This window comes from Pelecanus crispus, chromosome 2, assembly GCF_030463565.1.
Source record: "Pelecanus crispus isolate bPelCri1 chromosome 2, bPelCri1.pri, whole genome shotgun sequence".
NCBI classification, from domain to species: Eukaryota; Metazoa; Chordata; class Aves; order Pelecaniformes; family Pelecanidae; genus Pelecanus; species Pelecanus crispus.
This window is the reverse complement of record NC_134644.1, coordinates 150,610,837-150,636,011: the sequence shown is the minus strand read 5'-3', so window position 1 is coordinate 150,636,011 and position 25,175 is coordinate 150,610,837. Positions and strand designations below refer to the sequence as shown.

The following is a 25,175-nucleotide window of genomic DNA, read 5'->3' as shown; positions in this document are numbered from 1 at the left end:
AAAATCACTAGGACTCTATATTTCTGACTTCATATCTTTGATAATCCTTAGAGGTATGGATTTTGATACAGCACATTTTGGCTATCTGGGGCAACTTGAGCTCATTGGCTGGCTTTTTGTAGAGTTTGTTCTTGACCCCTTAGGACTTTATCTTCTTCTTATGGATGAGGTCAGTGGGTATAATGTTCATTTTCATAAGCCATTAAGGGCCATGCTTGTCCTCCAGGTATTGTTTCAAGCACTGAGAGCATTCTTTTCCCACTGCTGCTTAATAGTCTAGTTAGGATGTTACCTTGATTACTTATATTCAGAAAATAAAAACACGGTTGGCTCTCCTTTCTCTCAGACCTTAAGGGAACTTATTTTCCATAAAATTAACCTTTACTGTTAACAGAAGAAACAGGTCTGCAGTTAATGTCGTAGTTACGTTTGTAACACAGTTAACTTCTAACAAATATCAGAAGACACATGGTGACTAGATGGAGACTGGCAACCCTGGCAATTACACAGTAACTTTTTTTTTTTTTTTTTTGTCCCCTTTTATAACATTACTTTGATCAAAAGACTCTCTTGGCACATGTTACTAAAATAAGCAATTTCACACTCCAGAATTTCAGCTATAGACAAAAGTCTCCACCTTCTTTGGTTTCCTTTGACAATTGTGTTTTTATAAATAGCCTTGCAGAGTGACTTTAAAGGCAGTAAACTGGATTACTAGGGGCCAAGACACCAAATCCGGAGCTGAAGACAGCCACTGAAAATATCTTCCTTTCTATTTAAATTGGAGAATTGTTACCTAGGCTCAACTACTGTAGTAGACTCAGAAGGCGAGGTAACTTCTTCATTATTTCCTTCACTAGCTTCTTTTTTGCTTTTGTGTTACAAATCTAAAACTCTATCATTTCATGATTGCTATGCCCAAGATGGCCTTTAATAAAGAAAATAAATGAATTTTTATGTAATTATTTATTTGTGTTTCAGTACTTATTTGTAAACATTCAGGGAATTTTAGTATTAAGTTTGTAAGAATTCTACTAGGCTTTTGACATTGAAATGGTAGCTTTTGGTTGCTGCTGAGACTTCAGAATTTATTAACAAATAAAGATTATCATCTGCAAGAGAAATTTGATCTACAGAGTAAAATGTTATGTTTCTAATGCCTTTGCATTTCAGCTGCTGATGGTTTAAATTATGACACCCAGTCCTGTGCCTTAGGGCTTGTGATTCTGTAACTTTTTTCAGATGCATCAACTAAACATTGCCTAATTTGTTATGAAATTGAAAGAAAAGTTGTTCAATAATTCTGACTAAGTTGTGCTGCTAACATCTGTTTCCGATAAAATATTGGTAATATGATAAGAATTTGAAAGAATTGTGTGATTACTGTTTCAAATAACCATTGCAGTGATAGTCAACCAAAGATGGCTTTTCCTTCCTTGAGAGAGTCATTTATATGTATGGGGTGTTAAGTCCAAATGGCAGAGAAGTCTAATGCTGGGTGGCATGTGAAGGTAAGGTGTGTTGTTTTCAGATGCTCTTCTTCTTGGAAACTGGCAAATTTGTAAGTCCTACGTTTTCACTTCTTCAATTTATCATTAAGTGCATTTATAATTTAATTAAGGAAATTGATTGAGTATTCACTACTAAAATGAAGGTGACCACTTGTTACAGACAATTAAAATATACATGCTTAGCTTTTTTATTTTTAATCAGTATTTTTAATACATAGAACGATGGTTCTTAAAAAAAGATTTGCGTCCTTTGGCACATGTGGTATGCGTCCTGGAAGTGGAGGGTGTTAGATGGCCCTGTTTTGAGCCAGAATAATGGTTGGCTGGTCCCCCACCGTAAGTTAAGGCCAAACTTTGATGCTTAGTCTGTGTTGTAAAGGTCAGGCAAGATCTGCTCAGAACCGTTGTCTTTTCCCCTGATTTCCACATGAATTTTCCTCTCTTCCACTTCTTCTCTTATCCCTGGTGCTTTAGCTGGATAAAGGGGGGCTCTCCAGCAGGCAGGAGAGAAAAGGTAAGTAAAGTCAGAGGGGTGAAGCTTGGCAAAGCCTCCGTCTTGAGAGATTGCAGTTCTGTTTCACATAGCTTCTCTTTCTCTACATCGATGAAAATTGCGTGTGGGGATTTGTTTGAATTACATTCGTGGTCTTCATGTATGTGAAGCTCACATATTGGAGGAAGAGGACATACTGCACCTGACTCTAATTTGGTATTTTTTCTGACTTATTTAGCTACAGTGTGTTAGGAACTTTAGTGAAAACGAGAACCCAGCCATGGTGATCTCTTCACTGAGGGAACCTCTGCTTTCAGATTTTTCAGTAGTATTTGTTTCACCTGTATTTTGTTGTCTCTGCATGCCAGCTTCTTAAGGAAAAAAACAGTGGCTATGAGGTCAGGGTGTGCGTGTGAGTAGCTAAGGGGAATGTAACTGATACATTGTAAGAATCTGGCATTCCTTAACTGCTGTACCTGGTGCTCGCTCACTTCGGAGATGTGCTTCATCTCCGATACAGACAGCCTTGATAGGGAAATACATGCAAATTTTCTTCAGAGGCAGAGCAATGAATTTAAAAACTTGCTCCAGAAGATAAATAGAAGGTCAGGAGCCTCAGGATTTTCGGGCAAAAATGAGCATTGTATTCTTTGTAATTTCTTTCCCATGGTTACAAGCTACTTCCAAACATGTGGAAACCTGCCTCCTTTTGAATGAAGGTGAAGAAAACAATGAACTTTTATTTTTACTGATATCTTATATCATTTTATATATGTTAGTTCTTTGAGAGATATATATGTGTGTATATAAAATCCTTATATATATACCTCAGTATCTATAATCAAAAACCTGTGTGTGTGTATGTATATATGGAGTTAGTTTTTTATGTACAGGGATATATATGTATGGATATATCTCTTGCAAAGAAATCCATATACACACACACACACACACGAGTTCTTTCATTATATATATTTGCAAATAATGCCCTGTTACAGGTATGTTCTTATGTTCCCTTTAACTTCTGAAGGTTTATTCCCTTCTTCAGTGGGTGTATCCATTTAGGGACAAAGAAGATAATTTACTGGACACTGGACTTGTTGGGGGCCTTGGTTTTGCAGTGCCTGGGGCTATGTCATAGGAAAGGCCCTTTGGGGTGTGCTGTGCTCTTTTTGAGTCATTGTTTCAGATCGTCACCTCACATAGCTCCTCGTAAGGAGCCAAGAGAAACTGCAGGAGGAATAATCAAGATATTGCCCTCTGCGCTTTCTGGTCTTGCTGTCTGTTCTAGAGAAACCCTTGCTTTATCGCATGCACTTGGTGCTTTCAGGCTGAGTGCCATGTCTCCAGGCAGAGCACCCAGCCTTTCTCTACCTGAAGTTTGAGCCAGTACTCTTCAGCAGCTTTCCAGCTCTTGCTGTCTTCCAACTCAGTTGCTCTCATTTCTGATTTGAAATAGATTTGGGTGCACTTTGCAGCCTGGTGTTAGGCTAAATATGTAGGATTGCAGAGGGAAGACATCAGCTCTAAATACAGTGATAGGCGGTTCCAGAAAAATTTAAGAACCAATAGAGATATAGAGTTTGTAGGTACAGGCACAGCACTCTTAATGCAAAGTCTTATGGTGGCCCTGTTTTATATTAGTATGTTGCTTTGGTCTGGATGAATGGACTGTATGTCTGGAATTCACATCCACGCTGTGCTAGCTCATAACTAACTTTGACAGTATCTCTGAGACTCAGGTTGCCTCATATAGCTTCAGTCTTCATCCTGTTCTAACAAGACGATGTCATCCACCTTTCATCATTCACATCAGAAACTTTTGACGTAAGAGCTCCTCTGTGGCCTGAGGACATTAGGTGTGCATATGACCAAGATGAGCAATCTTCTAAAAGGGATCACTTTCTCCCAGACGAGGGTCAGTCTCCTGAGGAGCACTGGCAAAGGAAGGATGCAAGAAGTCAAGGGAAGTTCAAGTCCCTAGGAAGCTGTTTGTTCATTATCTCAATTTTTATCTTTTCACCCCAGGTATATACAGTACTGTAATATTTCTCAGGAACAGCTTCTGACAGTTTTCAGAAAAATTTGCACCTGGGACAGTGTCTCAAGACTTAACCTTTGAGATGGGGGACTTCAAAAGGAGGTCTTTTGCCTTGGAAATTCACAGGAAATAACAGTTCTCCCTAATCCATGTCAAGCCTGTTCTTTAGGATTTTTATCACTTGTGGTACTTCGCCATTTATTGGCTTCCATGAGGTACTGTTAAGTCTTAAGTCATACTGTATTTGAGTGCTAGGAGCCCTGTTCAGCTAGGAAGTGTGCTGGAGCATACTTGAGGTATTCAAAAGCCGTCTGGACATGGTCCTGGGCACCTGTCTCTAGGTGGCCCTGCTTTAGCAGGGGTTTGGACAAGATGACCTCCAGAGGTCCCTTCCAATCTCAACCGTTCTGTGGTTCTGTGACTGTGGTATCCCTCAGAAATTCTTTCGAGTCTGGAGTCATTTGCTTCTATCTGCACCTTTTAATAGAGTCTTCCTTTTTGTTGACCTTGGATCTACAGAGGAACAGAGCAGTTTGATTAATTTTGTGACTCTGTGCAGACTTTTATTGGGATTAGGTTATTATTTTCTTATGGTGGGAAGCTAACCAGCTGATACTTTTTTTTTTTTTTTTTTTTTTTTTTGAAAATTGCATGCATCCCTCAGCTAACATTGTAGATGTCAGGCATGCTTATTTTTCTATTTGCTTATGAATATCTCTTGCCTCTATTGTCTCTGCTATAGGGAGCTCTTTAGATACTATTGTCTCAAGCTGGGGACCATCGTGTTGGATAGAGGAGTTTCTGTGAAGCTGCTTGAGTGGAATGAATACATACAATTAGAGCAAGAGAGAGAGGTGAGATCTTCAGCATTTTCAGTGTGCCTTTCTCAGATCTGCAAAGCCTTCACTTGGTAATTCCATATATGTGCTGTAAAGTACTGTGCCATTTGGAGGCTGTTCAAGAGAGATGAGTCTTGGTAAGATGCTCTTTGAGATGTTTTTCATGTGAACTATGTAGTTTACTCAGTGAATAGTTATCGTATTGCTAGAAAGCCAGGAATATGAACGCTAACATATCTGTTGAAGGAGAAAGGCCATTTACATGTAACTGTATATGGCTGCCATGTCTTGAAGAACCTTTGCATTCAAAATTCCTTCCCCCCTTCTGCCTTGAGGTCTTTTTGTATAAACTGGGGACAAGCTGCTAGGAATTAAGGGTATGATATGGCCCATTTATACGATATCAGCATTTCTAGTCACTGCTTCAACCATTGCTATATTGTTTGCATACTTGAATGATTGCAACAGCCACATTGCTAAACCATAATTTTTCCAGTAATACAGGCTGTAAATTTTTGTTCCCTAAACTGTTTGTGAAGGGTATTATTTCTGTGTATACCTACAGTAACAGGGCTTTGCTTGCAATTGTGTGGTTTTTTTCTCTGCAGCATCAGTCATTGTAGGGAAGCTATGATACATGTCTTTGAATGGAATAAAGTGCAATAGGTTAAACAAGACCCTAACAAAAATTTAGAAAATGTGATTAATAAGTAAGTGTTTGGACAGGGCAGTACAACACAGACCACGGATCAGAACCAAAACCTATAAAAATTTGCCAGTGTTGCAATAAAATATTCCAGGTTAAATCATTTGGGAATCTTGATAGAGGTTTGCTATTTTTTTTTATATTTTCCCTTCAGGTTTGTTTAAAACTTGGTTTAGGCAAAGAAATTCAGATGCAAGGCCAATTCACGCTATTGTGGATCTTTTATCTCAGTGTTTGTATATGTTTCTGGCCTCAAAATGTTACATCTTATGCTATAAACTTCTTTCTTAATTATATGAATAATTTTTTTTTTTCCTATGTGCTTGATCCTGTAGAGTGATATCATGTACGTGCAACTAAGCAGTTTATCTCTATGACTTCTGTGTATTTCCTCTAAGGTGTGCAATATTTTGAAGATGGTGACCAAGTCTGGTGGACATCTAATTAGTGTTAGATACCGTTAGCATAATGGCATCTAATTAGTGTGCATTGCATTATGCTTCTGTTCCCTGTATTGGGTGAAGTTTGTTAAAAGCTGAGCAGATCATGCTGGGAGGAAGTAGAGATGGGTACAAAACCTTGAGATAATACAAGTAATAACTAACTTGCATAATTTGGTGTGTTATGGAATAAACAACTAACTGGGTTGCGGGGAAATCGACCGGCCTGGCTGAATAGGGAGCTTTTGCGGGGACTCAGGGAAACAAGGAGAGTCTACCGCCTTTGGAAGAAGGAGCGGGCAACTCAGGAGGTGTACAGGGATCTTGTTAGGTCCTGCAGGGAGGAAATTAGAAAAGCAAAAGCCCAGCTAGAACTCAATCTGGCCAGTGCTGTAAAAGACAATAAAAAATGCTTTTATAAGTACATCAGCAATAAAAGAAGAGCCAAGGAGGATCTCCATCCCTTGCTGGATGTGGGGGGGAACATTGTCACCGAGGACAAGGAAAAGGCTGAGGTACTTAACGCCTTCTTTGCCTCTGTGTTCAACAGCCAGACCGGTCATCCCCAGGGTACTCGGGCCCCTGAGCTAGAGGATAGGGATGGGGACCAGAATGGAGCCCACATAGTCCAGGAGGAAGCAGTTAATGACCTGCTACGCCACCTGGACGCTCACAAGTCTATGGGGCCGGATGGGATCCACCCGAGAGTACTGAGGGAGCTGGCGGAGGAGCTCGCCAAGCCACTCTCCATCATCTATCAGCAGTCCTGGTTAACAGGGGAGGTCCCTGATGACTGGAGGCTTGCCAATGTGACGCCCATCTACAAGAAGGGCCGGAAGGAGGACCCGGGGAACTACAGGCCTGTCAGCCTGACCTCGGTGCCGGGGAAAGATTATGGAGAGGTTCATATTGAGCGAACTCCACAGGCAAGTGCAGGTCAACCAGGGGATCAGACCCAGCCAGCATGGGTTCACGAAAGGCAGGTCCTGCTTGACCAACCTGATCTCATTCTATGACCTGGTGACCCGCCTGGTAGATGATGGAAAGGCTGTGGATGTCATCTACCTGGACTTTAGCAAAGCTTTTGACACCGTCTCGCATAATATCCTCCTCGGGAAGCTGGCAGCTCACGGCTTGGACAGGCATACTCTTCGCTGGGTAAAGAACTGGTTGGGTGGCCGAGCCCAGAGAGTAGTGATAAATGGTGTTAAGTCCAGTTGGCGGCCGGTCACGAGCGGTGTTCCCCAGGGCTCTGTTTTAGGGCCAGTCTTGTTCAATATCTTTATCAATGATCTGGATGAGGGGATCGAGTGTGCAGTAAGTTTGCAGACGACACCAAATTGGGTGGGAGTGTTGATCTGCGCGAGGGTAGGATGGCCCTGCAGAGGGACCTGGACAGGCTGGATCGATGGGCCGTGGCCAACTGTATGAGGTTCAACAAGGCCAAGTGCCGGGTCCTGCACTTAGGTCACAACAACCCCATGCAACGCTACAGGCTTGGGGAAGAGTGGCTGGAAAGCTGCCTGGCCGAAAAGGACCTGGAGGTGTTGGTAGACAGCAGGCTGAACATGAGCCAGCAGTGTGCCCAGGTGGCCAAGAAGGCCAACACATCCTGGCTTGTATCAGGAATGCTGTGGCCAGCAGAAGCAGGGAGGTGATTGTCCCCCTGTACTCGGCGCTGGTGAGGCCGCACCTGGAATCCTGTGTCCAGTTTTGGGCCCCTCAATACAAGAAAGACATTGAGGTACTGGAGCATGTTCAGAGAAGGGCAACAAGGCTGGTGAAGGGTATGGAGAACAAGTCTTATGAGGAGCGGCTGAGGGAACTGGGGTTGTTTAGCCTGGAGAAGAGGAGGCTGAGGGGAGACCTTATCGCTCTCTACAACTACCTGAAAGGAGGTAGTAGTGAGGTGGGTGTTGGTCTCTTCTCCCAAGTAGCTAGCGATAGGACGAGAGGAAATGGGCTCAAGCTGTGCCAGGGGAGGTTTAGACTGGAAATTAGGAGAAATTTCTTTACGGAAAGGGTGGTCAAGCATTGGAACAGGCTGCCCAGAGAGGTGGTGGAGTCCCCATCCCTGGAAGTGTTCAAAAAACGGGTAGATGTGGCACTTGGGGACATGGTTTAGTCTAGTCTGCTCTTGATTGGTTTAGGTGGGCTTGGTAGTGTAGGTTAATGGTTGGACTGGATGATCTTAAAGGTCTTTTCCAACCTAGACGATTCTATGATTCTATGATTCTATTCTATGATTTATAATACATATTACATTTTACTTTAGCAGTTGATACTACTGTTTGAGAGGTGGAAAACTTCTGGAAAAAAAAGATCCCAAATCCAGACATGGTTAAAAAGAATACCATTGACAGATTTGCAGTCAGTTGCACTAAGTCTAAATTGATGTTTTATTTAGTAGCATAGATTTTAATTATCATTTTATAGCTTGTGTTTTTGTCAGAAAAGATTCAGCCCTTGATCACAACTAAGACATTAACAAAGACATATTGTTTATTTGCTTCTTGGAGATAAGTTTTGAGGATTTTCCTACCCCTCTGGAACTAGTTTCTCTGCATTATCAATAAAGGTTATTGTATGGCCAATTACATGGCAGTTCAGGTTGATTTAAGAATACAAATGTTATTGCAGAAATAGAAGAGGCTTAGACCATTGTTATTTTTAGTGTTCACTAAATCTCTAGTGCTATGTTTTTCTTTTTTACTGTGTTAAGTTCAAATGAGCAGGCTTGAAAAGGTTAGTTAGCCACTGGGGATATTAAAAATAAAGTGGAAACTACATTGTTTGTACTTCTTAGAATATTAAAAATGTGGGGTTTTTAAATTGAGAGGAGAAAGAGGAAACAACAAAAACATCTGGTGAGTCTGTTCCTATCTGTCACCTCAGGGTGGGAAGGAGATGGCTTTGGAATTAGTACATTTCAATGTGAGAAATCTAGAAGGCGTGCAGAAAAAAAGGTAGTTTTTAACTTCAGTTCTGTGTTTGATGTTAGTCAAAATGTAATTCAAGCAGTTGTGTTCTGTAGCCACTGTATGACCTACCCAGTGGCAATCAGGCCTCTTTTTTTTTATTTTATTTTTTTTTAAAGCTAATTGGCCCATGTTTAGCTTACTTAATGTCATCTGGACTCAGTAAAAAGCAAGTGACCTGCATTGAATTAGTGTAATTGTAATGCAAACAGAACATCTCATAGTTTTGGTCTTATACAGGAAAAGAGAAAGTTGGAGAGATTTTTCAGTCTGATAAATAAAACTGAAGATACAGGAAGCCAACTTTGGCTCACAGTTCATTTTACCTTTTTACTGTCTTCTTTCAAGAAATAATAATTGGCATTTGAATTTTGTTGGTATGTTTTCTGTTTGGAACATTGTTTTCCTTCTGGAAGAATCTTCCTTAGGATGTATGTCATGTGAGTTATTAAATCGTGAACAATCATTACCAATTCCAGTTTCATCAGGCACAATACCATTTCAGAAAGATAATTTCTTTTTAATCTACCTAGCCTGCCCAGAATTTGGTATATTGTTTTACCTCTGTCATTTGGTAGGACTACTTTGCCGTTATGTAGTTCATATTTTTTGCTTTCTGTTTCAGAGAGCAATGGTTGCACCTACCAAGGTAACAAAGTACCATGAAGAACTGAAGTGTCGGTTCCAGTGGTATATTTGAATTTTAACTCTGACTTTGATCTTGTAGTTGTGTACTCACTTTGGTTTAAAAGGGGTGTTATTTTTTAAAATATAAGACTAGTGTCATTATGTGAGTAATACTATGCCTTGGTTATACTTCTCTTTTCATTTGGTTATTCAAATGTCCAGATTTCACTTTGTGATGCCTCCCACTGCTTGTCTGCATCATGGCTTATGGAGTAGAAAAAAAAGTTAGATTTGCTCTAGCAACTACATTTCCTTGCAGGAAAGGATGTAGATAACTTTTATGCTAATCTAGCAATGAAATTAAGGGGTTGCAATGCAAATGATATTTTTATGAAGCTATTAGGGAGAATATTGGGAATACTAGCTAGGCAAGGACAGTTACGCTGTTCTCTGTACGTACCTGGTAGCTGGGAAAGCAGTGCCGTTGAGTCTTGTATACTCTCAGTACCTTGGGTGTCAGTGGAGCAGAGAGAGGAGAAGTAGTTTTCCGTCTTTGCTTGAAGGTAGACAAAGCTTTAAGATCTAAGAACTTAATACTCAGTTACTCTTTCGTAGAATAGAAGATCTTAATTAGACATCTCCATTACTTCAGTGGGATGTAGGCATTTAATGTGGAATATTGTAATCTGTCGGTTTAATTTGAGTTCTTAGTTTGAACACTGCAAGTGAATGGGTCGTTTTGCTTTGTGCTGGTGGTTTGGCTTTTGCTATCACCTGTTCATCTGTTGCCATTGTAAACGGTGAAGTAGGAAGCAGCAAACATAGCTGTGAGCATTGTTCCTTTGTGTTTCATGTTTCTTCTGTTAAACATGATCATTCTGTTTCTATATCTAAGCTAATCAAACATGATAATCCTTTTGTTTGTTTGTTTGTTTGGGTTTTTTTTAATGACCAAAGTCACCTTTGGACATCTCAGTGAGCTGTCAGCCACTGTAGGTTTTTTAAATTCACAGTGTGCAGATTATTTTTCTAGCAAGACTCTATTCCAGTTGTGATGTGACTAGATTAAATTCCCATTTTCTTTTGTGCTGCCTGTAACCTCTCAAGGCATTGACTCTTAAATATAAGTCCTTATACAATCCACATAGAATCAGAGGCAGAGGAGCTGTTGCAGGGAGAGAGAGCAACCTGTGAAGGATGCACATGGAGTTTCATTTCATTTCATCTTTGTGTAATGCACTCTTCCACTGAATTTTCAGGTTAGACATGGGGAAAATCCTGTGTCTTCTGAGGTTGTGTGATTTGCATGAACACAGGGCAAGTGGGGAGGCAGTGGTGGTGGAAAAGATCTTAGAAACATATGCCCGAATTTTCATCATGCAATTCTGAAACTATGTTTGTCTATGATTTTTGGTAGAATACGATGACAAATTCTGGAACGTCTCAGTTAGTTTACTGGAAACTTTCCTACTCTGTAACCTGAATATTCTTTGTTGAATTTAAACTCATTAGCTCTCCTTCTTCTGTTCTTTATAGTCTTGAAAAAAAGAGTATTTTCTTCTCCTTTGAAGAGGCATTTAACATGCTGGAGGCTGTTACCATGTTTCTCACTATAGTCACCTTCTCTTTAGACTAAGCAATCCTAATTCATTCAATCTTTCTTTCTCGCAGATTGTGTTTTTTAAATACGTAAGCATTATAGCTGCTCTCTTTTGAACCATCTTCAGTTAGTTCACATCTCTGAAAGTGCGATGCCTAAAAGTGAACACAATACTGCTGCAAGAGGTCTAATGTATCCTGAATAAAGAACTACTGCGTATTTCTTGAATGCCTTCTGTCATTACTACTGTGTGTGGTTATGGAAGAGGTTTCACATTTAATATCCAGCAAGTTTACTACAGCTTTTTCTCACAAATACAAGTTACTCACTCTTTGACTCTTTTATTAGTAAATATAATTGCAAATGCAGTTTTTCCACTTCTTGTCTCAGTAAATGTTAATATATTTCTGGATGTAATCACTGCCTCATTTTCTCTGAAACTGCAGAAAATACTGTGGGAAGAAGAGAAAAGATTTTATTATTAAAATAAGCTATGTTGTTGGAGTTTTCTTGGAGGGAAAGTAAGTTTCTTAGTCTGGGTAACAGAGTTGGAACCCTGTAGGCGTTATGTCTATGAATTTTCAAGATAGTACTGAATGAGGAGTAATGGTGAAAGAAGACTAAATTAATCAAAAAAGTATTCCCTGGGTTCAGTCATGTAATGTGCACTTTCAGAACCATTTCTTTCTTTTGTAACTGATAAGAAACTAGTTGTTCAAATTCAATGCTGAAAAAAGAAAAAGTTGTTCAGGTTCAAGACTCTTCTCTTATGTTCTAGATCTCTCAGATTCAGTGAAAGGGGGGATTTAAGTGATAGCAGGATGCTTCTATCTGAGAGAGGTACCAAGGTTCATGAAATACCACCTTCTTCTTGGTTCCTGGGCACCTGTGTGACTAGGAAATGTCCTTTAGGCAGTGAGTTGCCTGGCTCTTGAGCAAAGGTCTGCCATAATGTATAATGTGGTCTGAGAGGCTCTTAAGTGTTGCTGAAGTTCCCTGAGGGTTATGGTAGAACCTCGAATTGGTTAGTGGTCTGAAGTGGCCCCATCTCTCTGTTGTGGTGATTTCCTCACAAAGAGGAGGGGTTACCCGTCACTATCAAAAGGAAATTTTTTCCTTCATAACTGTGTTTAAAAATACCTTATTTTCTAAGACTGTGTCAAGTAAAAATTGAATTAGATGGTTAAACCACTACATCGGATACTTCTGTCAGTCTAAGGACAGCTTAATACCTGTTTCTTTTTACCTACCTTGAAAAAAAGAAACACCCCCTCCCATCCCATCCCATCTTACCCCCACCCCCCCCCCCACCCCCCCAATCTTAACAAAACCACATGTGCATACACGCGTGCACCCTTCTTCCTCCTCCTGATTAAACATATCTTGCTCACCCAATACTGAGATCGTGGGTACTTTTCAGAACAACAATCATGAATTAATTTGTGGCTCATTCAGGTTTTCCTTTTGGTGAGTGCAATTGTTGGAAATACTGTCCTAGATGGTGTCTGAATGCTGCGGTTCCTTTCAGGTGTTTGAAACTCTTGTGTGTGTTTCTAAGATTTGCTGACTTTTATTGTCTGTTTTCTGTTAGTGTTTGGATTTTTTTAGTTGTCGTGATTTTTGGTTTTTTGGGGGTATTTTTTTTTTTTTGTCCCTGGACACTGTAAAAATGTGGAGACATAATTATTGCGGAGGTGAACTTTCAATATAATCTTTCAATAAAATGTTAAGTAATTATACTGTTTTGTACCTATGTGGGATTATTTGCAAGTTAGGTATTTTTCTCTGAATATTCATGTATATGTCAATTAGTAAAAATTTCAAAACCTTTAGCTGCCTGGGGTAGTTTAAGCACAAAATCTTGAGTAGCCTGAAATTACTTTTTTTTTCCAGTGAATGCCTTTGCTTTAGAAATTGTGTAATTTCACTTACCTAAAACAACTTCTTCCTACTACCTCAACCACCCCCCTCCAAAGAAACAACAGAAAACCCCAATGCAAAGAACAGCTAAAAAACCTTCATGAGAGAGCAGATATTTCCATGCTTTATTTTTTACTTCTAGAGACTTTCAAAAGGCATTTGTTGCCATTCTTTAAAGGCTTGCTATCTAAGTTGAAGGGGGGGAGAATTTTGAGGATCAGACTGCTAGCTCTCTTCTGTTGTAACTTCACTGATGTCAATGAATTCGTAACCTTGCAGATGAAACAGGAACTTGAATGTTATGTCCCTAAACAAAAAGGAAATGGGAGGACAATGTTCAGCTAAATGGCAATATTCAAGAATATTTTGTGCTGAAGAGTTGGGTTCAGGAAATTGGGATAGCCCTACTGAACTGGGTAGAAAAACTCAAACTATTCCACTTTAAAGTAGAAAATGGGATGTTGAGAAAAGATAATAGCCAAAAAAACCTACAGGCAAAAGTCATGAAGAGTTCCCCAAATCACAGGGAATTATTTAAATACCTTGGAAGAAAGTCTGGAGAAATATTGATAGGTCTGCTGCACTTGAAAGGAGAGGAATAAGAAATAAGCAAGTAAAAGGTGGCCACTGCAGATAAACAAAGTTGTTTCTTTGCATACAACTCCATCAAGTCATTTGTTGAGTTGCTTCTGGATCTCTTTGGACAGTACAAGTGATAACTTATGACAGGTCAAGAAACTTTCAGAAATGAAACGAAACAAAAAAAAACCCTGGACAAATTGGTAAATTAACTGGCAGTAGGACAGCATGCTGAGGTGATATTTCTGGGAAAAGATTGGTGGTAATAAATATTTTTATTACTCATCTGAAGAAAGGGTTTGATAATGAACAGACATATGCAGATGACACAATCCTTTTAGATGAGTTAGTAGGGGGAACTTGCTCTTTGTCTTGCTGATTGGATAACAGCCAATGCAATAAATTCTGCCTTTTAAATATACCAGCGCAGATTTGTCTCAGGCTATGGTAGTACTTTAAAGTTATGGTATGTGATGGGATTTAAAAATCAGTTGTGTAAGTGGGCTTGTTTAAAACCAGTAAAAAAACCCCAAACTGAACGAACTTGTAGCCTTAGAATGCCAACTTCTTCAAGCTGTTGTCACAGAACAAATTATCTGTAATATTATTTTGAAATTTAACACAGTTTTTTTTAAAGGAAGTATCATAGAATCATAGAATATCTCAAGTTTGAAGGGACCTGTAAGGAGCATTGAGTCCAATGCCCACCTTTAGTAGAAAGAGTAAGTTCAGAGGTGAATCTTCAGGCACAGTTCTGTTGCATGACGGTGCTAACAAGGCAAGGGTTGATTCTTTCCAGTAGATTTGCAATTGCACTTAGTGTTGCAAAATGTTTGAGATTTGTATCTTTACATTCTTGACCTATTGTAATGCTGTCAAAATGTTATGAACTTACTAGCAATAATAAATATACAGGTCAATATAAATGGCTTATCTTTCAGTAACCCATCTTTGCTGCTAATCATGTGATTATTCTTTCCATTAGGTATCTTTTCTCCGTTTATTACTTTATTACTTTACATCTTAAGTGCATCATACTTTGCTTTGAACAGCAAAGGTCATCGTTCCAGAGGGAAGCTTGTGACGGTGAATGGCTGTTAAACTACTGGCTAACAGTTGTGGGTGGGTTTTTTTTTTCCCCTCTGTTCTGGTGTTTTATTTTATTTTTTAAAATGCTTCTAGTGTTAATATGTGATGTGTCTGTCATTTTATCCTAAAATAATTTGAGTGTAATTTTTAACATATGTAGTATTGTGTATGTGATTTAATCAGTGGTCACTACTACTAAAGAACTATCAAGGTGAGCACAATAGAATTACATGTTAAATGTCACATGTATTTCCCTTCATCAGGATTAAAAATTCTGTATCAATTGGTGTTTGTCCAGAAATTATCTGGACTAAGTCTTCACTTTACCTTTCTGCATTTAGACCTGTGTTGGTAATTCTAGCTGTGCTTTGCTGGGAGCTTGTGAGGCAGGTGGATATAACAGCACAGCGTTTTTGTTCTGTTACTCGGTCAGATGAACAGTCATTGCTAACTCTCAGCGAAGAAAGTGCCTTTTTGGTTGAACAATGATAGGAATCTTTAAGTTTTTGCTTAATGTTGGAAATGTAATTTTATTGCTAGGAGTAGGTGTGTTTTAATATTTGGTACTTTCAATTTTCCAAACTTTGTGAAAGGGGAAAAGTATTTCCTTTCTGTTTTCATGATCTGGCTTTCAGAATAATGTAATTGCTGGTTTGGCATGGGGTTTTTTTTTCTTGTTTGGGTTTGGCTTTTTGTTGTGTCCGTGTCCCGTCCGCCCCCCCCCCCCCCCCCGCCGATGGCATTTCCAAACATTTTTCTTTTGATAATTCATTATAAAGTCAATTGAAAAATAAGTAAATTTAATGAACACATTTTCCCCTAAATTGGTAACAGCTTCTTCAATATTTTAGCTTAAACCAAAAATGTGTTTTAGCTAAGATACGGGAGAAGCAGTTATCCATTGGGTGGCTAGATCAGTCTGGAGTATTTATTCACTGAAAGTATCTTCAGTAAATGTTTTTTATGACACACAGTTTCAAAAAAGTGTTAGTGGTAAATCAGGAGGCTGAAACTTACTTGACAACTTTTGCATTTCTCTAGTCTTTAATTCAGGGTAAACCATTCAGCTTTTCTTGTGCAAAATTGACATGAATCCTCTGTTTTAGTGTGTTTCTTCAAGCCACTTCTCTGTTAGAAGTATGTGAGGTATGATACAGGCAGTGAAAACAAAGAAAATAGCACTGCATGGGCCATTGGATGCACAGTTTTGGTATGAGTGGTTCCTTCTTGATCTCTGTAGTTCATGTTGCTCTTGTCACTGAGATTAGTAAAGAGCAGCACTTACACACACACCCCCAAAAAAGAAAGATATAGTTGGATGAGTGAGAATTGGTGCCTGACTTTTTTCTTTCTGAAAAGAAAGAGTAAAAATTGATATTGGCTGCTTCAACAGAAGTAATATTTCACACAGAAAGGTAATTAAGCTTTTCAAACATTTTGAATTGCACATTCAGATTGCAATTAGGGTTTTATCAAATGTGGGGGATATTGAGAATCTCCTTGGATCAGGTATCTGATAGATGTCTGATGGAACCAGACCTGTTTGTAATTTTGCACAAGAAGTATGAGTGCACTAGATCTTCATGAACTACTGTGTCTGCACATGGGAGGAGGAAGCTGGTGATTTTTAGTGTGCTTCTAACAATTATATTTATTATCTACACTGAAGCAGATCATAAACAGACTTCTTTTCTTTAAACACACAAGTTCAGTAGCTTTTGTTTTTCACTGTTACAAAGTTCTGCAAAAACTTTGCTGTAACAATATTGTAGTTCTGAATTAAAAAAAAAAAAAAAAAAAAAAACCAAACAACAAAACCTCAACAAAACAAACCCAATGTAGAACCTGCTAGTATCTCACCCTTCTTGTCCATGCTGGTGTTTCAGTTCTAGGCAGCTGTGGAATTGTGTAATTGAATAATTAGTGGTGTTTCAGTAGCCTTTTTGAAGGCTATTGAAAAAGGGAGGGAAGTTCTATGACATCTATCATAAAGAAGAGAAAATGTGTCTTGCAGCTGATTCTTTGTTTCTAAAGCTAGTAAAATGTTACAGTATTCCATATTTAACCCTCCCAGCCTTAAATTGGATTTTGTACTCTAAAATGTGTTACTGAGTTTAAATGTATTTTCGAGTTTGTTTTCTGCAGTAGATTGATAAACTAAATAGTATAATTGTGATGCCAAAAACTATGGAGTCACGAACTGCCTGTGAATGTCTTGTATCCTTACCCTCTGTCTAAAAAAGTTTCTCTCTGTAGATTCTGGCAATGGAGCTTCACAGCATGAAAATTATAAAATTGCCACAATATAAAAATCTTTACTGTCTCCTTCAGTCACATTCATGATACTGGGCAAATAATAACAGTAGAAGTTATTATTTTGACTTCCTGCTATTTATTCCAAGTCATTTATTTAAACTAAGCAGTAGAGATAAATTATTCAAGGAGCTAAAACCCAAAAGACATAGTACCTCTACCAAATTACTGTTGATCATTTAATGTGTTCATGGGCTGCGTGAAATACAGATCTATGACCCTGACTGACAGGAAGAATGAGCTGCAAGGATTTTCTGATTAGGAAATTCCAAATGCAGTATATGAGGGTCTCATTTTTCTTTTGGCGTTTCCCAATTCATCTGATTACATTTTCACGCCAATAAAACTGTCCATATAAGAACCTTCACGAAAAAAATGTCCTCAGCCTGGACTTCATTTAAAATGCTAGGCCCTTTAAGAATAATAAAAAGAAAATCATGTGCTGACTTGCACAGTTCTGCTCTCATTTAAGACCTGGTTCTCAGTCCAGTATTCAGCTTAACCGCAACTGCTGGTTATTGGGCAGGTAAGTGCTTCCAGGCAACGGTTATGGTAGAAACTGTGTTAGATTGTCTAGGGCCCAATTCAGAAGTGGCCACTGAAAGTTGCCCTGGATGATGTATCTTCCCCCTACATCCTTTGTCATGTATATACTGTAATTTTCCTTGGATTCTGGTTTCACTGCAGGCTGTAGGACTTGCCTCAGAGCAGCGGGTGAAAGATGAATCAAAGCAGAGAGTTGGGCTCGAGGTTCAGAGGTGGAAGGGCCAGTTCAGGACAAATTTGGAATGGTCTCTCTGTTACAGGCAGGTGAAGACAAACACTGATTAAGCTGCCATGGTCCCTCAGGCCTGAGTTATCATGTCTCACAGGTTAGATTTTTTTTTTTTTTTTTTTTTTTAAAAGGATGATTAAATGCTGAATGTTTAAAACGGAAGACTGAGTCATATAATCTAACACCTTGGCTGTATATTTGATGTGTCACTTGAGCAAGTCTTGCCAGTCTGTCTCAGATATGTAGGGAAATGTGGAAGGTGATGTTAAAGGTGGGAGAGAGGAATTGGCCCCAGCTATTCCATAGTACCTCAGAGCCTGCGCCCTCTGTTGAACAATTTCCTCCTAATGTTTCCTGCAGTTGTTACTGCCAGTTCAGCCCATGTAATAGGGTGGATGGTAGCTTATGTTCAGTGCTAGCTGCTGCTGTTGTTTTGGTTTGGGTTGGTTTTTCTTTTAAGGAACAGTTGCCTAACGCTGGCTGTATGAGCACTGCCATCAGCCCTACTGTGAGAGCTAAACTAATACCAATAGCTATGGGAAACTTTTAGAGAAAATTGTAAGTAGAGTGGAAGCAAAAAATTATTACAGGTAATAGTTTGGGAGAATGCAGGGAGTGGGGAAATACAGGGTAAGATGAAAGAAGCATGAAAAAACCAAGTCTCTTAGCTTTCCTGCTTCCCTCAGCCCCCATGGAACAGAGTGACTGAAGCAGCTTAGTTTTCTTTTAAAATAGGACAGAGTTCTTTTAGGATAGAAAAGATGTATTTGACAAGAAATGGAAGCAAAAATGAGGAATAAGTTCTTGTCAGATAAGTGTTTTGTTTTTATTCCTGGGGATTTGGGACTAGCTTTATAATTCTCCAGTGATTGCTTTGCAAGCTTCTTGGAAGGAAACAGAAGTAGCTGGAAGCTAAATCATAGTGTTTTGAAAGAGAGAGGGAGCTTAACTTTTATGCAGAGAAATATGCAAGCCAAAATGAGGAAGTAGAGGGGGAAGATGGAATTGAAAACCAGCATTCTGGGCTAGTTAATGAAAGGGAGTGCTGAGAGCTGTGGGGGAGAGGTACACACTAGCAAGTGCATGGCATAATTAACAAGTTGGACTAAACATTTGGTATAAGTAGTTTTATATGGGTTTTTTGTATTACAAAAACACATCTCAAATTTTTTTTTTTCAGCTAACACAGCTCATGTCACATACCAAGACTTAAAAAAGCCTACAGTTTAAGCATTAAATAAATACACACGTTTCTGAAGGAGGTATTTTCAACAAACATACTAAGTGTAAATGTGGATTTAGGACTCTAGCTCTTGAGTATCTCCTTTTGTGACTTTTATTGCCTGCCATAAAAGCATGATTCATGAATTCCCTCTTTCTTCTCACTGTCCTTTGTGAATTATAAAGAAGTTACTTCTTTGCTGTGGTTCTTAATTGCTGTGTAGTTGATGGAAATAATTGGCAAAGGCAAATATTTCTCCCAGAACATTGGAGCTGCGTAGGACTCCGAAACTAAGCTTTGCTTACCTGCGGAGAGACAGGTCAGTGTTTATTATCAAACAGGAGGTGTACGTTTTGACACCACATAAACAGAAGTTAGTCTTCTGTTACAGCTGTGTGCTTTAACAGCTAGGTCTGCAGTAGCTGTTGAAGAGTAGCTAAAGATAAGATTAAAAGTCTTCAGTTCAAAGTTCAGAAGACATCATTACCTTCAAGGACAGAGACAGCTAAATTTGTTAGCCACTGCTTTATACCAGAAGCACTTCACTTAGGATACAAGATTAATTGTCAGTACAAGTGAAGAAGGTAAGAGTGCCATGTTTCCTATCTGAGTTCATACACTGGTTTGGCACGGCTGCCCACTGAAAATAGAAAGTTACTGTAGCATACATCTTTATTAAACAAAATGCCCAGGTGTCTTCTTGTAATTCTTCTATTAGGCAGATAATGAAATGAGTTTTGTAAATGTTTTAAGTATTTGAGTTAAAGCAAACTATTTGGTACTGAAATAATTTTTCATTAAAATTACAGTAAACAGTTTTTGCATCATTTTGCATGGGTTCTGCTTTTCTTTAGTGTATGAGAAGAATTTTAGAATGAGGATTTGAGCAAGTTAACCCAACTTCCAAGGCCAGTCAGACTTCTTAAGACGTTATGGATAAAATCTTGGGAAGTTTCCTCTCCCTTTTCCCCATGTTCCAAGCACAGGCTGAAGCTTCTGGTGCCCCTACTATGTTAATGGTGTGCATAATCTTTCATTTCAATTTTTCCCTCTTTTCTGAGTATGTATTTCTGCCTATTCTTGTAGAAGAACAAATGAAGAACTTTTACTGCCTTTCACTTTGGAAAATGTGGTTGAATCGAACCTGGGTTTAGAAGAAAATAATAGCTTATTATTTCTGTCAATAGACCTGGCTTTGAATAGGGTGTTGCTGTCATGTGTAAATCTTAAGCAATGATACTGAATGCATTTGAGATACTACATACGGAAGTTCAAAATTTCCAATTATTTTGCAGTAGTCTCTCAGAATTGTACTGCTTTTTTTCCCCCTACAAGTGTAAATCTATAAATAGAGGAAAACCTGGAAAAAATCATAAAGAAAATGGTACAATATATATAATCTTAAGTAGGACAAACATTGTTTTATATAGCATGAATCTGTTTTCCTAGTTGAAAAATCTGTCTGCGTATGGTTCTCAACGGTGTGAAATTTCTGTTATATAGGTAAAATGCTGCCTTTTCAGTTTCAAGTAAATTCTTGGTACTAGTAGACAAGTCACTTGATGATTTTATTTTTGTCATCTTTTAGTGTTCACTTAGGTCTTTTAGCATACGTTTCTAAATCTTATTAGGAAAAGCAAGTTTTAAAATGACATCTGAAGAACTACGAATGCAAAAGGAAATAGTAGTCCTACCAAATTTCCCAAGCACTTCTCCTGTAAAACTAAATGCAGTTACGAGAGGAGAAGGTGAACTTGGCTCTTCACGTCAACTTTATATGTGTCTGTTTAAACAAGCAGTGCTGTCACTTTTACTACTAAGAATTTCCGAAAGAGCAAAATAATCGCTCAAGATTGATAAACAGCAATAGATAAAAATAATGAGTGATACGCTTAATGGGGTACAGTTTAAATAGAGAAAATGTAATGGGAAGTAGCTACATTAGTAACAGATGGATTTATTTCCTGAATCTCCATCTGAGTGGAAATCCTAACTTACTTAAAATTTGTCTTCCAGATTCTTAGCCTGATAAGAAAGGTGGATAAAGCAATTTATTTACTTGGCTTCAGTGCTGTGCTGAAGTGTTTTGTTTAAACTTGCTATTGTTGTTTGATTTTTATCTAGGCTATTTTTATGATTCCTACAAATCCCCCTCCAACTTTCCGGAAGCCAGAGCTCTGGTCTGATGAATTCACAGATTTTGTGAAGAAATGCTTAGTGAAAAATCCTGAACAAAGAGCTACAGCAACACAGCTGCTACAGGTCAGTATTTAAGTCACTGAGGAAATGCAAGTTTTATGGCTTTTTTCCTGTAGTCTCAAACCAGAACTGTTGTGAAAATTTCTGAGGGCAAACCTCATTTTAACTATTATCATGCCTTATTTCTTTTCCATTTTGTGGTCTTTTCTCTGTCAGTCTCTGTATCTCTATCCCCATTTTATTTCTCCTTTGCCACTTCTGAAAATTAATTGCTCTTTATATAGTTAGGGCTCGTTCTTGCTGTTAAAATCAGATCCTTGCTTTGTGGTTAGATGTGCTGAGGCTCTCAATACATCTCGGGATTTAGGCAAGTATTAAGTAAAGGAATTGAGCCCAGGTTACCCCTCAGTGTGGACCACCCATGGAGTATATTCAGTCCTTCCTTCTGGTCATGTCACATTAAGCAGACAGGTTGCTCTGTGTCCCAGAAGGGTCTGATGCAGATGGACAGTATAATGAGTTTGTTCTTGGGCTGAGTTATACCAAGTCAGCACTTTTAAATTTAAGAGTCATGGTTGGCGGTGTGGACCTATCGAGCCAGGGCAGGGTGTGCCAGGCTTTCGCCCGCTCGCTGACTTGAGTTTCTAGTAGCTGCAGAAATTTAACAGTTGCATCTTTTGGTACTGAGATAGAAATAAAGCAGAGAAATTTCAAAGAACTACAAAATTCAAACAGGAGGGACTGATCTATCAAGAAAGATTTAGTCTTTGTGAAATGAACATAATTTTACAGGGGCCACGCATTTCAGTGTGTGGGGGAGAGAGAAAACGTGAAGAAAGTTTTTTCCTTTGGCCCCGTATTTGTGTTATCCGCTGCCTTCAGGGCTGTCATAATAAGCCTGCAAGTAACTAAGGAAAAACAAAGAGCAAAGGTAGTGAAAGGCGGGGGGGGGGGGGGGGGGGGGGAAGAGGGGAGATTTCTAGAAAAACTGTAATAGGTTCCATGATGATTGAAGTGGAATCTAAAATTTCCTGTAAATAAGCTTGCTTTAATCGTGAGACAGAAGTGAAAAATTTTGCTAGGTCCTTTGCTCCTTTTACTTTCCTGATTCCGAATTCACTAAACTTTTTGATAATTCAGAGTTCTTTATGCTTTTCACTGCTATTGGTAAATATTATTCTTAATTTTCTTTGTTCATCAGTCTACATAAGAATCCAATCTTCTGAAACTGCATCTGCAAGACGCTCATGCTCGATTTATTCTGTCTCTAGCTAGCAATAGCCTCTTTTAAAAATTTAAATTCCATTGAACTCCACTACAAGGAGAACATAAAAATTTTGCAAAGTAGTTTCCAGCAATAGATTGTCAAATTCATAAGTTGTGTTATGAATATTTTATTTTCTACACTGTGAGAACACCAAAATGTAGACTGCAAGCAGAGTAAAAATTGAAAGTTAGAGATTTTTCTGTGTATGATGTATGAATCAGTACTTGAGACCTTAAAGATCTGAAGTTTGTATGGTTAGCTGAATACTGAATACAGATTGTATTAATGTGTGCAAGTAAGGAAGGAAAAAAAAAAAAGCTTCAGTGTTACTCTTTCCACGTGCTTACTGGCCAGAAAACCAAACACCGTGTCCGGCACAAGTACGTATTGCCTTTTCCCCCAGCTGGAATTTGGAGCATGTGTGATGGAGCTGGAGGTGCTGTGGGTGTGTGTGAATGGGAATAAAAGTACTGTTTGTGGGGAAAGATCATGGAGGAAAAAGGAGAGTAATTGAATTAATACATCAAGGGAGAAGATAGGTAATAGGTGTAGGACACTAGGCTTCATCAATTCTGTTTCATGGAACAATTTTTTTAATACTTAATAATACATTTCTGAGCTTAGAGTTATGTTTTGCCTGAATTGTATTTGCATATAATGATGCGAAAATCAGAATTTTTCTAACAGCAGGTGTTTACTAGACAGCACAATGAATGTAAATGGAATTGTGCACATGTTGTCTTAAAGGAAGAAGTGATGTTTTAAATGGCCTTGAGTTAAAAATTAATCTTCCTGATGAAAGTAATGTATATTTTTTGCTTGTTCCACATTACAGCATCATAGATCAAGAAATGTTTTATGACATATAAAGTACAGGTTTGTTGAAGTAGGCAGCCATAGTTGCTCTGCTTACAGCCACTAATTTATGCTGTCAGTTTGTTAAGATTAATTAAATTCTGTAACTGAATATTTGAAAAAGCTTGTTTTTCTATGTCAGACAATCACCACTCTACTACTTACTGCACATTTTCTTTGGATAATTATATCCTTAACTATAAAACAGTTGTTACATGATTACATTTCCTAAGGCTTGCTGTTATTGAAAGTAGTTAAAGTAAAATCTTAGTGATGAAGCAGCTAAAAGATACTGTACATTGTCTTAGCTTAGACTTTAATTATTGTCTAATGTAAAATACTGTCACTGAAATCTGTGGTGTTGAATAATACTTGTAATTACATCGGAAGCGTAACTATTGTAATGATGTTACATAATTTAATGATTTTGTTTTCTTCTAGCATACGTTCATTAAGAATGCCAAGCCAGTTTCAATTTTAAGGGACCTGATCACTGAAGCTATGGAGATAAAGGCAAAGCGACATGAGGAACAGCAGAGAGAACTAGAAGAGGAGGAAGAAAATTCGGTGTGTACCTTTTTTCCTATAACTGTCTGCACTTATAGATAAGTTGCTGATTTTCCCCTACTTCCTCCACTTGTGTTCAGATACTTTACTGGGTTTCTACCTGGTTTTCAGCCTATGAGGGCTGAGTATTCCACTCTTATTTATGATGAGTAAAGCTTCTGTGAGTAATGCCATATGAGCCAGCTTTCAGCACTATTCTATGAGATGTCCTAGTAAAAAGTGGGAAAAGAAACCATATTAACTTTAGCTGTTCAGACTAATATTAAAAAAAAACCCAACCCCAAAACTCCAAAACTGTTAAGGTTCCACTTTCACATATGGGCTTCTAGACAAGTGGTTGTAATTTTCAGTTCAGAGCACTTAGCTTCCCCCCTGCCCCCCCTCTGCTTTTCTTCCCCCCCGCCTTCTCTCTCTCTTCTTTCTCTTTCTAATACACAGAATAGTTAGTTATGAAGCACAGTAAGTACTGATTATAATATGGTTTGAATTAAGTTGTGCCTATAAAGTAAAAATGGTGACAGCATTTCATTCTTCAGGTGATGTTGTCAGCATATGTTTGAGGAGAGAAGCAGGTCGTGTGTTAAATAGGTTGCATTTAGAATTGTTTGGCAACATTGGGAATAAGTCAGTGCTCCTGGCATTATTACTCTCCCTACATGATTTATTTTAGGGCAGTCTTGTGCAATGCAGCAGTATGTGCTTCAAAGAAGTGTATTGCCACACATACAATGAGAGCCAAGGTCATTCAGGAATAACACAGAGAGAAGACGGAGACTGGAATGTTAGTAGAAATGTTACAGCTTTGAGCAAACAGAGAAGAGCAGTGCAGTAATGCAGTCTGCCCTATCCCAAACTGTAGAATCCTTGGTAGGTGTTACAGAGTGTTAGGTGATGATCTATATATAGGAATGCTTTTCAAGCAGATTCTTTAGCGTGTTTTGTATCCCAGCAGCGAGTATGGTCTTTTGTTTGCTGGATATTTTTCTGTTCTAAGAATATGTTCTAAGAGTGTTGATAGCTTGTGCTTATAAAGAAGGTTTACTCTGGATTGTATTTGTTTAGCCAGTAATAAAACAGGAAGGGAAGGTTGGGATTATTTTTTTTACATTAGGAAATGTTGCCTATGTGGAGATGTGTGACTTGACATGCAGAAT

General features: G+C 38.5%; 1 protein-coding gene across 3 annotated transcripts in view; it reads left to right on the top strand.

Moving 5' to 3' along the window:
- Window positions 1-25,175, top strand: part of STK3 (serine/threonine kinase 3) — a 141,102-nt gene that overhangs the window by 45,834 nt on the left and 70,093 nt on the right. For all 3 annotated transcript variants that reach the window (XM_075728222.1, XM_075728224.1, XM_075728223.1), the window contains 2 exons: window positions 21,258-21,395; window positions 23,896-24,021. In XM_075728222.1, coding sequence (XP_075584337.1) covers window positions 21,258-21,395; window positions 23,896-24,021 — 264 coding nt within the window. The remainder of the gene's footprint in view (window positions 1-21,257; window positions 21,396-23,895; window positions 24,022-25,175) is intronic.